The following is an 11,382-nucleotide window of genomic DNA, read 5'->3' as shown; positions in this document are numbered from 1 at the left end:
GCCTCCTGCTCTTGTTCTAAGAAAAAAATGAAAAATTAAAAATATATACATATTTGTTTATACTACTCTTCCTTGACTTCTCATTCTGGACACTGTCTGTTGGCTCTCGTAACAAATGAGCCTTTAGCTCCCTTGTGACAGGACCTTGCTCCCTTCCTGCCCCAATTTTTAGGTAAATTAATACTCACTGTTTAAATTGCTATTTATATTACTATGTGAAAGTTATTCACTGCAGAGTCAAAAATTGGGATGTAATTAAATTACTTTTGAATTTTTCATGGAGTTAACAATTGCCTTTTTTCCCCCTTCCTTTGCTTAGTTTTCTGTATATACCAGTTGTTGATTCTTCCCCCATCCAGTCTAACAGTTCTTTTTTTTCTGGACACTTTCCTTCATCCCCTGCCTCAGTGAGAACTGTTTGCTCCCTAAAACTGCTGCAGAGCATTTCTCCTGACTAGATCCTCTGGTTCCCGGGCCCCGTGTCTTCATCTTTCATAGTTTTTTTACCCCTCGTTTGGTGAAGCATATCCACAAGTACCTTCTCTAAAAAGTCACTAGACTTAAAATTTTTAAAATATGGTCTAAAAAAATCTTTATTCCATTCATCCACGTGTGATAGCAGGTCATAAAATTTGAAGTTGAAAATAATTTCACACAAGAAAATCATTTTTGGGGTGCCTGGGTGGCTCAGTGGGTTAAAGCCTCTGCCTTCGGCTCAGGTTAGAATCTCAGGATCCTGGGATCGAGCCCCGCATCAGGCTCTCTGCTCAGCAGGGAGCCTGCCTTCCCCCCGCCCCCTGCCACCTGCCTCTCTGCCTACTTGTGATCTCTGTCAAATAAATAAACAAATAAAAATCTTTTAAAAAATCGTTTTTTTCAAAGATTTTATCTATTTATTTTACAGATAGAGATTACAAGTAGGCAGAGAGGCAGGCAGAGAGAGAGGCAGAAGCAGGCTCCCTGCTGAGCAGAGAGCCTGATGTGGGGCTCGATCCCAGAACCCTGGGATCATGACCTGAGCCGAAGGCAGAGGCTTTAACCTGCTGAGCCACCCAGGTGCCCTAAAAAAATCATTTTTAAGGCAGTTATTCCCTTGTGTTCAGATTTCTGGTAATGCTGTTGAGAAGTTCCATACCATCTTTGCTCCTGACCTTGTCTTTCTCTGAGGTTCTGAAATGTCAGGACGTGCCTTACTGTGCGTCATTATTTGTTGTGCTGTGGGGTGGAGATGTATATCCTTCACTTCTACAAATTTTTGTTTTCTTGATGATTTCTTCCCATTGTCTCTGTTCGCTCTGGAATTCTCATTAAACCCAGTACCTGATAAATGGTTAATTCCAGAGAGAACAGGATTGATCATCTATTTTAATTCTCTCTGTTCTCACACTGGCTTTCTGTCTGAGGGGTTTTTATCTTTCTGCTCTTCTCTGGAACTGTTTTTAAAATTCCATTATTTTAATTCTCAACTCTTTCTGTTCTCTGTTCAGTCTTTAACTATAGTATCTCTTCAAAGACATAGTTGAGCCCAGCAAACCATCAGTCAACAACTGACTTCTAGAGAGTTCAATAACAACAGAATACACATTTTTTTCCTCAAGTTCACATGGAACAATCACTAAACCAGACCGCATTCTGGTCCATAAAATATGCCTTAATCAATTTAAAATAATCAACAGAATACATTGCTCTCAGGTCAAGATGGAATTAAACCAGAAATCACTAACAAAAGGATAGCTGGAAAATCCCCCAATACTTGGAAATGAAACAACAAACTTCTACATAACACGAGTCAAAGAAGAAATCGCAAGAAAAATTTAAAAATCTTTTGAACTGAACGAAAATGAAAATACAACTTACCAAATTTGTGGGATGCACAAAAGCAGTGCTTAAAGGGAAATGTACAGCACTGAACGCATGTTTTAAAAAAGAAGAAAGATCTAAGATCAATAACTTTCCACCTCAGGAAATAAGAAAAGAGCAAAATAAGTCCAAAATAAGCAGGAGGAAAGAAAAGAAAAAAGAATTAGAGCAGAAATCAATAAAATTGAAAATGGGAAATTAGTAGAGAAAATCAACAAAACTAAAAGCTGGTTCTTGGAAATCTCATCAGAACCAGCAGGGCAACTGCTTATCTCCAAGTCTAATGCGAAGTAGAAGCAGGAGAAAAACCTGTCCTGAGAATTTTTGCCCATAAGCCTGCCTGACTAGGTTTACAACCTAAACTGACAATACCTGGGTGGTCCGAAAGACCCACAACTGAAAAGTTAGTATAGAGTGGTGCAGGGGCGCCTGGGTGGCTCAGTTGTTAAGTGTCTGCCTTCGGCTCAGGTCGTGATCCTGAGCTCCTGGATTGAGCCCCGCATTGGGCTCCCTGCTCAGCATGAAGCCTGCTTCTCCCTCTCCCACTCCCCCTGCTTGTATTTTCTCTCTTCCTGTCTCTCTTCTCAAATAAATCTTTTTAAAAAATAAAGTGGTGCAGGATTTGTCATCAGGTGACTGAGAAACACATTTTCCTCTCTGGAGGAATTTACTGTTGACCCATTTCAAAAACAATCACCCTTGATAAAATGCCAAGAAACATGAACTCACAGTCAAACCCACAAATTGCAAGAAAATAAGACATTGTGAAGAGGAGCCACCGTAAACTATAGCCCATGTACTCAGGCCTCAGAGGCTTAAAATATTGGAATTACCAAACAATGTAAGATGTGTGTCTTCAATATATTTAAAGAAAAAAAAAACCCTAAAAGTAAGTAGAGAGCAAGAGAAGATATAAAATGACCAAGCAAATCTGAAAAAGAAGCAAACAAAACTAGAAATGAGAATAAAATATTTGATGTGTAAAACTCATGGAGGAATGGGCACAACCACTAAAAAAAGAAAGTCAATAGATGGGTTTCACAGCTGAACAAAGACCTAACTGGAAGGTAGTTCTGTAGAAATTATCCAGAATGCCAAACATAGAAAATATGAGGATGAAGTAGAAAGGTCTCATCAAAGCTTCAGTCGGGACAGAGAAAATATGTGAAGGTGTGACTAAGAATCTTCTAGAACTGATGAAAGACATCAATTCACAGAATTAGGAAACCCAAGGAATTTCATGAGTGTAAATACAGAGAAAACCACACTCACGCACATCACATAATAGTAAACTGCAGAATACTGAAGACAAAAAATCCTAAAAGCATTGGAGACAAAAGTATCTTCAAAGGAAAAACAATAGATGCCAGTTGACATAACAGCGACAATGGAAACCAAAAGACAGAATAGTATTTTGAACATATTGAGAGGAAATAACTATTAACCTAGAATTCTGCACCCAGCAAAAAGGACCTTTATTTTTTTTTTTTTAAGATTTTATTTGTCAGATTGCACAGAAGAGGGAGCAGCAAGTAGAGGGAGAAGCAGGCTCCCTGCTGAGAAAGGAGCACGATGCAGGACTCCATCCCATGGAACTTTTTTTTTAAGATTTTATTTATTTGAGAGTGTGTGAGGAAGCAAAGGTGGGGATGGGTCAGAGCCAGAAGCAGACTCCCTATGAGCAGGGAGCCTGATTCAGGATTTGATCCTGGGACTCCAGGATCATGACCTGAGCCAAAGGCAGTGGTTTAACTAACTGAGTCACCCAGGCACCCTGGATCTTTAAATAAAAAGGGTAAAAAACTAAGAACTACAAAAGGTGAAACAAATAGCACAAACGCAAGTGGTAAAAATAATGTACCTAAGTACATTAATTGCAATAAATATAAATGACCAAATGTTTTAACTGGAAGACAGTCTTGTCTAGATTTTTCTAAAAATCTATCTGTGGGGCACCTGGCTGGCTCAGTCAGTTAAGCATCTGCCTTTGGCTCAGGTCATGATCTCAGGGTCCTGGGATCAAGCCCTGCATCAGGCTCCCTGCTTGGAGGGAAGCCTGCTTCTCCCTCTCCCTCTGCCCCTCCCTCCCCATACTCATGCTCTCTCTCTCTAAAAATAATAATTATAAATCTAACCCAAAAAAGGCATGATCTTTATGAGAAAAAGTATATAACTTTATTGAAAACATTTAATGGACATACCATGTTCATGAACTGAAAAATGCAATTTCAATTTCATATGGATGTTGATCTTTCCCAAACTGATCTATAGATTCAGTTGGGTTTCATTCACAATCTCAAAGGGATTTTTTTATTGGTGGAACTTGACAGGTGCATTCTAAAATTTATATGGAAGAGCAAGGACCAAGACCTAGGGAGTCATACAACAGAGGTGGACAAAGTGGAAAAATTAATTGTGGTATAGTCACTATAAAGCAAGGAGAAGGAATGCCCTACAGCTCTACACATTCATCTGGATAAATCTCAGAAACGTCATATTGAGTGAAAAGGCAAGTCACAGAAGAATAAACATGGTATGGTTCCATTTACATAAAATTCAAACACATGCAAAACCAATACAAACCTAGGTAATACAATTATAAGGCAAAGCAAGGAAATAATTCAGACATCGCAGTGCTTTCTCCACTGGGGAAGGGCACAGCAGGGGCTTCAAAGGAAGTGGTCTCTATTTCTTAAATGCAGGGAGGGAGGGAGTTTATTTTAGAAATATTTTCTTGCATCTCCTTACTACTTAATAAAAACGATAGGAGGCAGAGGAGGAAACAAGAAGTCAGCCAGTGCTTCGGTGCAGCACCAAATGCCAGGCATGCCACATTCCTAACCGTTAAGAACTAGCAATTGAACATGCCATTCGGGGAAACCAAGAAGTCCTAGCAGCTCAAAGCTCTGTGGGTATGGACCGGGCCTGTCAGAAGGTTGGGCCTCTCTGAGGGTTCCTGGGCGACAAGCCTGCCGTGTCACTGGATGACATCTCCCCCCACCCAAGGCAGCATCTGCAGACTTTCTCACTTAACCCCATTTTTGGTCCAGCGCCTCACCCCCCACCCTCCCCGAGACCCCAAGCTTCTTCAGGTGGCCCCTACCTGTACCTCAGAGGGGGTAGCTGCCTGGCTGCAAGGGGGCCCTGGGTGGGGAGGGGCGACCTAGCTGCTCCTCATACAGACTTCGGGTCAGTCCCTACTGTCAGTCCCAAACCCTGCCTTCTATGGCGTCAGGAGTTTCTGAGCCTCTCCGGGGCTCTGGGGCGCAGTTTGGCTGCCTCTCGGCCCCTCCCTTTAGGGATTAACTTCTAATTCTCTGCTAAGAGAGGAAATGAGCCTCCTCTTCCCACCTTTCAGAATGTCATCAGGCTCTCTGGTCTACTCCTGTTTCCCTTCTAGTTTCTTTCTCCTTGTGGACGTATATGTTTTATGTCTTTACTGTCATTTTAGATTTTAAAAGGAAGCAGAGGTAAACCCATGTGTTTAAACCTGCCACATTTAACTGGAAGTTTGTTCACTATATTTCTTTCTTTATTTTTAAAGATTTTATTTATTTATTTGACAGAGAGAGAGATCAGAAGTAGGCAGAGAGACAGGCAGAGAGAGAGGGGGAAGCAGGCTCCCCGCTGAGCAGAGAGCCCGATGCGGGGCTCGATCCCAGGACCCTGGGATCATGACCTGAGCCGAAGGCAGAGGCTTTAACCCACTGAGCCACCCAGGCGCCCCTGTTCACTATATTTAAATAAAAGCGTTTAACACAGAGCTCCCGAAGGGCCCAGAGAGGAAGAGCTTCGCCTTCTGAGCAGGATCCCGCCGATGCCTGAACATCCCACCTGATTTCTCCGCCTCGATTTTGCTACTCACTTACCTCAGCCTGGCAAGGGTGAAGGAGAAAGTACAAAGATCCGGGTTCAAATCCTGACTCCTCCATTCACTGCCCCATGACCTTGTCACATCAACTCTCATAACTGCTGCCCCTGGAATTGGTTTAGCCCGACAGGCGCAGCCCGGCAGAGATGCTTCTCACTGTAAAGCACGAACCTGAGGATGTTGGATTCTCGTTCTCTGCTCACCAAGCACTGCCCTGGTCTGCTGCTGCCCCAAACCCACACCAAAGCCACAGGAGGCAGAGCCCCAGCCCCTTAAGCTGTCAGGCATTCTGTGGTTCCCATGCGTGACAATCAGAGGAAACCGGAAAAGCAGCCCAGGCAATAGTGAAGGACCAGAAACCCAGAAAGATGGAGGGAGTCCAAGAACCAAGTGGGCGCTTTATTAACCCAGCAAAGGGGTGACTAGGCTGGCCAAGCAGCCCCTTACCAAACCATCCACTCTCCTCGGGAGGCCAACAGAGGCAGAGCTGTGGGACCCAAGCCCTGGATGCTGGAGTCCAAGCTGGGCAGGGGCAAGGCCAAGGATGGGACTGGAGGCCGGGGTTGGGCCCGAAAGGAGTTAGAAAACCCCCCTCTCCTGCTACCTTCTCCCTGAACACCCCTGGCTCTTCCTGGAATCAGGAAGCCACGAGGCCCACATCTGCTGTGGTCTGGAAGGTGATCCCATCCCCAGGCAGTGGGGAGGCCAGGAAGGGCCAGAGCCAGACGAGGACCCAGCGGGGCCCCAGAGCCGCCTGCAAGTTGTGGCAAGGGCCCAGGTCGTAGGAGTGCTGGCCCCGAGCCCACTCCCACGTGGTCTGGCCCCGCAGCAGCAGCATCCCATGGAAGAGCAGCCCAGCCCCACACAACAGTGCGCCTGCCACACACGTGTCGGTCACAAAGGCCAGGGCAAACTGCGCCAGAGACACTCTGCCTGCAAGGAGAAAGCAAGAGGGTCAGGGGGCGGCTGCGGGCCCAGCCCTCCCAAAGCCCGGCTCCTGCCCTTCTTCCACTCCCTACCCTCTGCCACAAAGCAGGGCTCATTCCTCTGCTCAGCAAACGCCGAGGGGCTACTCCCTGGACAGCTCACGCCGGCGATCTGGGTAGACGCGGCCCCCTGCCCAACACCCGACTTGCATTCGTCACAAACCTGTGAGCAGCTCCCACGTGCTAGACGCAGTGGCAGACACCAGGAGGAACGGCGGACACCAGCTCTGACCCCAGTGTCTTGCTCACAGACAGACAGATGACTTCTCACTTAATTACGGATGGGATGTGTGTTACAGGGGGAAAGTAAAGCACCTTCCGGCCCGCGTTGCTGAGATAATGACCTACAGGCTGCGGTCATTCTGCTCGGTGAAAGAAGCCAGGCACGAAGGGCACATATATGATGTCACGTCTGTGAAATGTCCCCAACAGGCAAATCCACAGAGACACACAGGGGCTAGGGGACTCAGCGGGAGTGGGGAGTGACGACTGATGAAGATGTTCTGGAATGAGACAGCAGGGATGGCTGCACCACATTGTGAAGGCACTCAATTCCACTGAGTGATATACTAGGAAGGGGTTAAAACGACGAATTTCACGTTATATGAATTCCGCTTCATGAAAAAAGAGAGGCTCTGCGGGGAAATGCCAAGCGGACTTCGGAGGCTAAAGGAAGTGGATTTCATCTGTTTTAATTAAGTGACATCTTGGGTGGCGTCTGAAGGACGTATTTGCTGGGCAAAGAGGGGAGAAAACATTCTGTTTGACGGTCCTCTGGCAGGATGGGGAGGGGCCTATGAGAGGAGTACGCGGATGGTTCTGGAAGCTCCGGAGAGAAGCCCAATGCCAACGTGCAGACCTGCAGGTGGCTGGCACAGGCGGGTTCCAAGACCCGCCAGAGTGCAGAGAGGGATGGGAGCAGCGTCACGACCTCAGCATCAGGAGACCAGGTCCTTTGGGGCCCGATCAAGAGAGGGAAACCAAAACTTTAGGGAGAAACCGTGCAGTACGAGCTCCTGGAGACGCCCAGGGTACAGTCTTTCCAGGAAGCGGGAGGCCAGCAGTTTTATGAGGCAGAAAAGTCTCGTGAAGCAAAGAGACCTCAAAAGGGTCCTCCGGGCCTTGTGGGGACCGAGGCACTCTCAGGAGGGGGAGGGGGGCAGAAGCCAGTTTGGAGCAGGTACAGGAGTCAGTGGGAGGTGAGGAAAAGCAGCCTATGAGCCCGGGGAAGTCCTTCGAGAAGCATGGCTGCTAAGAGAGGAGCCAGAGGTAAGAGTTAGGGAGGAGGAGGATGTGTGGGGACAAGAGGGTTTGTACAGCTGGGAAACGCCAGTGGAGCGGGACTGGGTCGGCAGGAGAAGCAGCAGGCCACGGTGAGGCTTCCAGCAGGGACAAAGGGCTAGACACCAGGAGAAGCTGGGGGCAGTCAGCCTGGCTTCAGATCTGAGGATGGGACAAAGGACAAAGGACATACCAACTGACATGTTCTCTGTGACGGATTTCAAGGGAGGTGGGGCCTTGGAGAACAGGCAAGTGGGAAGGTTGGAGGCACAGTCATTAGGGGGAGCAAGCTTATGAGAAACTAGACACGAAGGAGGGCCAGCTGGGGTCAGCAGACAGGAATGTGACATGGGACCCATGGCCACAAAGTACCAGCATTCAGCACCCAGCGGCAGCAGACAGAAGACAGGAAGGCACTGTGGGAGACAGAGCCAGGAGGGTTGAGATGTTGGCAGGAGAATGGTGGGAATGAGGGTTCTAGGCTGGATGGGGGGGGCAGTGAAGAGGGAAGGTGTTGGCGGACAGAAAGGTGAGGGCCAGGAGCTCACAGGGCAGGCGTCCTGGAGTGTAAGAGGAAGGGCCGGCTGGGAGAGGAGGCGGGGGGCAGAGAGAGGGGGTGACCGGCTCATGGCGTGACACACTTTGGCCTCTGAAGCACAGGGTGGATGTGGGAGTGGGTGAAGGAGGTCAAATGGTGAGAAGGTCCAGAAGCTGCAGAACTGCGGCACTGAGTGGGCCATCCGCCCAGACTTGCAGCCACCCGCGATTTCTACACGGCCCAGGGCTTGAGGGGGCAATGGCTACAGAGAGGTGGGGTGCAGGGAAGTATAGCCCGAGGGCCTGCGTCTCCGTAGAGCAGGGGGTCATCAAGGAGGCAAAGGAGGGCTGCTCAGGGAGCCAGCATGGTCACAGCAAGACACGGACAACTCCACAGGGCCTCCCAAGGCCTTCCCCCAACCCCTCCGGGCTGCAGGGAGGCGCCAGAGCCAGGCGTGGAGAGGATGAGGAGACACTGTTCAGAGCGATCAGGGAGTAGTAACATGCAGAACATGGCCTTTCATTCAGCCTCCTGATCTGTATCTTCACCTCCAAACTTCCAAAGACTGGAGCTTCCCTCTGCCTATAACTTTCACTGGCTCCCCAGTGTCCAGGCAAGTCAAGGCTCTCTCTCCTCATACCAGCATTCGGGGATGGTCTCCACCATCCAGTCTGAAGCTACCCCCTGCCCAACCTCCGTGCCTTTGTTCGGGCTGCTCCGCTCACTTAGAATGCTCCCTCCCCATCCCAACACCGCCCCCAACCCCCACCAGTCCTTCCTTCTCTGCCCTGCCCGATTCTCCCAGCCAGAACTCCGTACCTGTGTCAAGGCTCTGTATTTTACGGCACCGCATAACCAGTCGAATCCCAAGGCTGCCCTCACCCCCCATAAATGACACTGGAACTGGGTTCCCAGGATGTCACCAGGAGAACCAGCCAGAAATGCCCTCCCCCACCAGAATGGCCCACTGCAAGGGCCTCTGCCTCTGTGGGCACCTCCCAAGCTCCCCACCTGTGAGCAGCATGAGCCAGGGCAGCAGGAGGAGGGCGGCGGTGTGCAGGGGCGCGTGGGCTCGCAGGAGGGCAGACAGGGCCGGGCCCAGCAGCACAGAGACATGGAGCAGGACACCTGCAGCGTGAAGCAACAGGCACAGGAAGGGCCGGTAGTTGCGGAATCCCACGCAGCGGCCCAGCAGGCGGCAGTGGTGATCCCGACGAAGGACGCACACGCGGCAGGCGGAACAATGCCCACTGCGCGGGGGCACCTGGCTCTGGCACTGGTAGCAGTAACTGCAGGGAAGGAACCGCAGCGTCAGTTCCGCCAGCAGCTCGGCGTGCGCCCCATCATGCCCGCTCAGCCTCGGAGCCTACCCTGGGGAAACAGGCACAGCCACTACCCTAACAGCCTCAACCCTATCATACATAAACGCGGGCCGGACACCCCTTCCTGGGCCCTTCCAGCTCGAGCACTGAAGGTGCCGGGGCTCTTGCAGCTCGGATAGCCCAGTCTTAAGGCCTTTCTCTGGCCTCCAGCATCTGGGAGCCAACTTCTCACTTCCTCTGTGGTCACCACATTGGTCCAAGTCACCAGGAACTCTCCCCTGGATTACTGCGTCAGATTCTTAACTTCTCTCCCTGATTGATCCCAGCTCCGGTTCCTCCTGGTATCGTCTCACCCCAGCAGACAGGCTGATCCTTAAAAATCTAAGTCGTGTCCTCCTCCTCTTCTCAAAACCCTACAATGGCTGTCCATCTCACTGGCAGTGAAACGCAAAACCTTCAGTGTCCTACAGGGTCTTTCTATCTCTACCCTTCCACCCCTCCCTTTCACTCCACACCAGCCACACTGGCCTTCTTGCTGTTCCTGGAACACGCAAGGCACATGACTGTTTCTCTCTTTGCACTGTCTGTTCCCTCTACCTGGAATGCTCTCCCCCAGATTCCCACATGGCTAACTCCCCCACGTCCTTAAAGTCTTTGGTCAAATGCCTACTTTGACTACCCTATTTAAAACTGCAACCCGGACACCCTCTACCCTGCCCTACTTTTTGCTTCCATACCATCTTCTAACATTCTACGTAATTTCCTTATTTATATTCCTATAGCTTATCACCTGCCCCTCCCCCCACTGAAATCACCTCCAGGAGGTCAGTAATCTATTCTATTGGACCTCCAGTGGCCGGAACAGTACCTTGCACATAGTAGGTGCTCATTAAATATTTGTAAGTGAATGAATAATATTTCTTCTGGATCTGCCATCCCAGACTGTGAGAGTGTTCTGGCACTAACGAGCGGATCCTATTGTAATCTGGTTCTAACATCTTCTGGTCCTAGGGCACCTCCCCCTGTCACGGCTCCTGCTTCCCCAACCCCAACCCCCAGCTCCCGCGCCCCACTCACGCCCAGCCCTGGCCCAGACCGCGGCCGGCCAGCATCACGCCGCGTATGCTAGGGTCCGAGCGCAGGAAGAGCCCCACGTTGCCCAGCAGGTTGAGCAGCTGGAAGGCGGCCAGCACTAGCTGCAAGGCCCGAGCCAGGGGTCCCAGCGGGGGCGGCCCGGGACCCAGAATCAGTACATAGGCCAGCTCCAGGCCCACAGCCGCGGCCCACAGCGCGGTGAGCAGGAGAGGCAGCCGCGCGGGCGCCCGCTCCGCGGTCCCCACCGCCCAGGGCTGCCCCATGGCTTGGACCCACCGGCAGTCGGATCCCCAGTACCCCTCCGCTTCCGTATTGGGGCGGGGATAGTGGCAGACGGACGCCTGATACCACCAATAGAAACTCCGAACGGAGTTTAGCGTCACGGGGAGCGCCGGCAGATGCAGACATGTGATTGGACGGCCGCTGGAG

General features: G+C 50.1%; 1 protein-coding gene across 3 annotated transcripts; it reads right to left on the bottom strand.

The window, feature by feature from the left end:
- Positions 1–5,493: 5,493 nt before the first annotated feature.
- On the bottom strand, positions 5,494–11,257 carry ZDHHC24 (zinc finger DHHC-type containing 24). 3 transcript variants are annotated; one of them, XR_006820084.1, is made up of 4 exons: positions 10,936–11,257; positions 9,548–9,825; positions 6,881–7,286; positions 6,526–6,664 (listed from the first exon to the last, which is right to left on the bottom strand). XR_006820084.1 is itself a non-coding variant. In XM_046017473.1 (3 exons), exons 1-3 carry the CDS (start codon positions 11,214–11,216, stop codon positions 6,369–6,371), a joined length of 855 nt encoding a protein of 284 aa, XP_045873429.1. In that variant the 5' UTR covers positions 11,217–11,257; the 3' UTR covers positions 5,494–6,368. The 3 variants fall into 3 exon arrangements, 1 of the variants encoding a protein (XP_045873429.1); XR_006820085.1 differs by having other exon boundaries at positions 6,881–7,220; XM_046017473.1 differs by lacking the exon at positions 6,881–7,286 and having other exon boundaries at positions 5,494–6,664.
- Positions 11,258–11,382: the final 125 nt, after the last annotated feature.

The sequence above is a fragment of the Meles meles genome, chromosome 8 (genome assembly GCF_922984935.1).
Source record: "Meles meles chromosome 8, mMelMel3.1 paternal haplotype, whole genome shotgun sequence".
In the NCBI taxonomy this organism is placed as follows: domain Eukaryota; kingdom Metazoa; phylum Chordata; class Mammalia; order Carnivora; family Mustelidae; genus Meles; species Meles meles.
The sequence above is the reverse complement of the archived record's forward strand: the minus strand, read 5'-3'. Positions and strand labels throughout refer to the sequence as shown.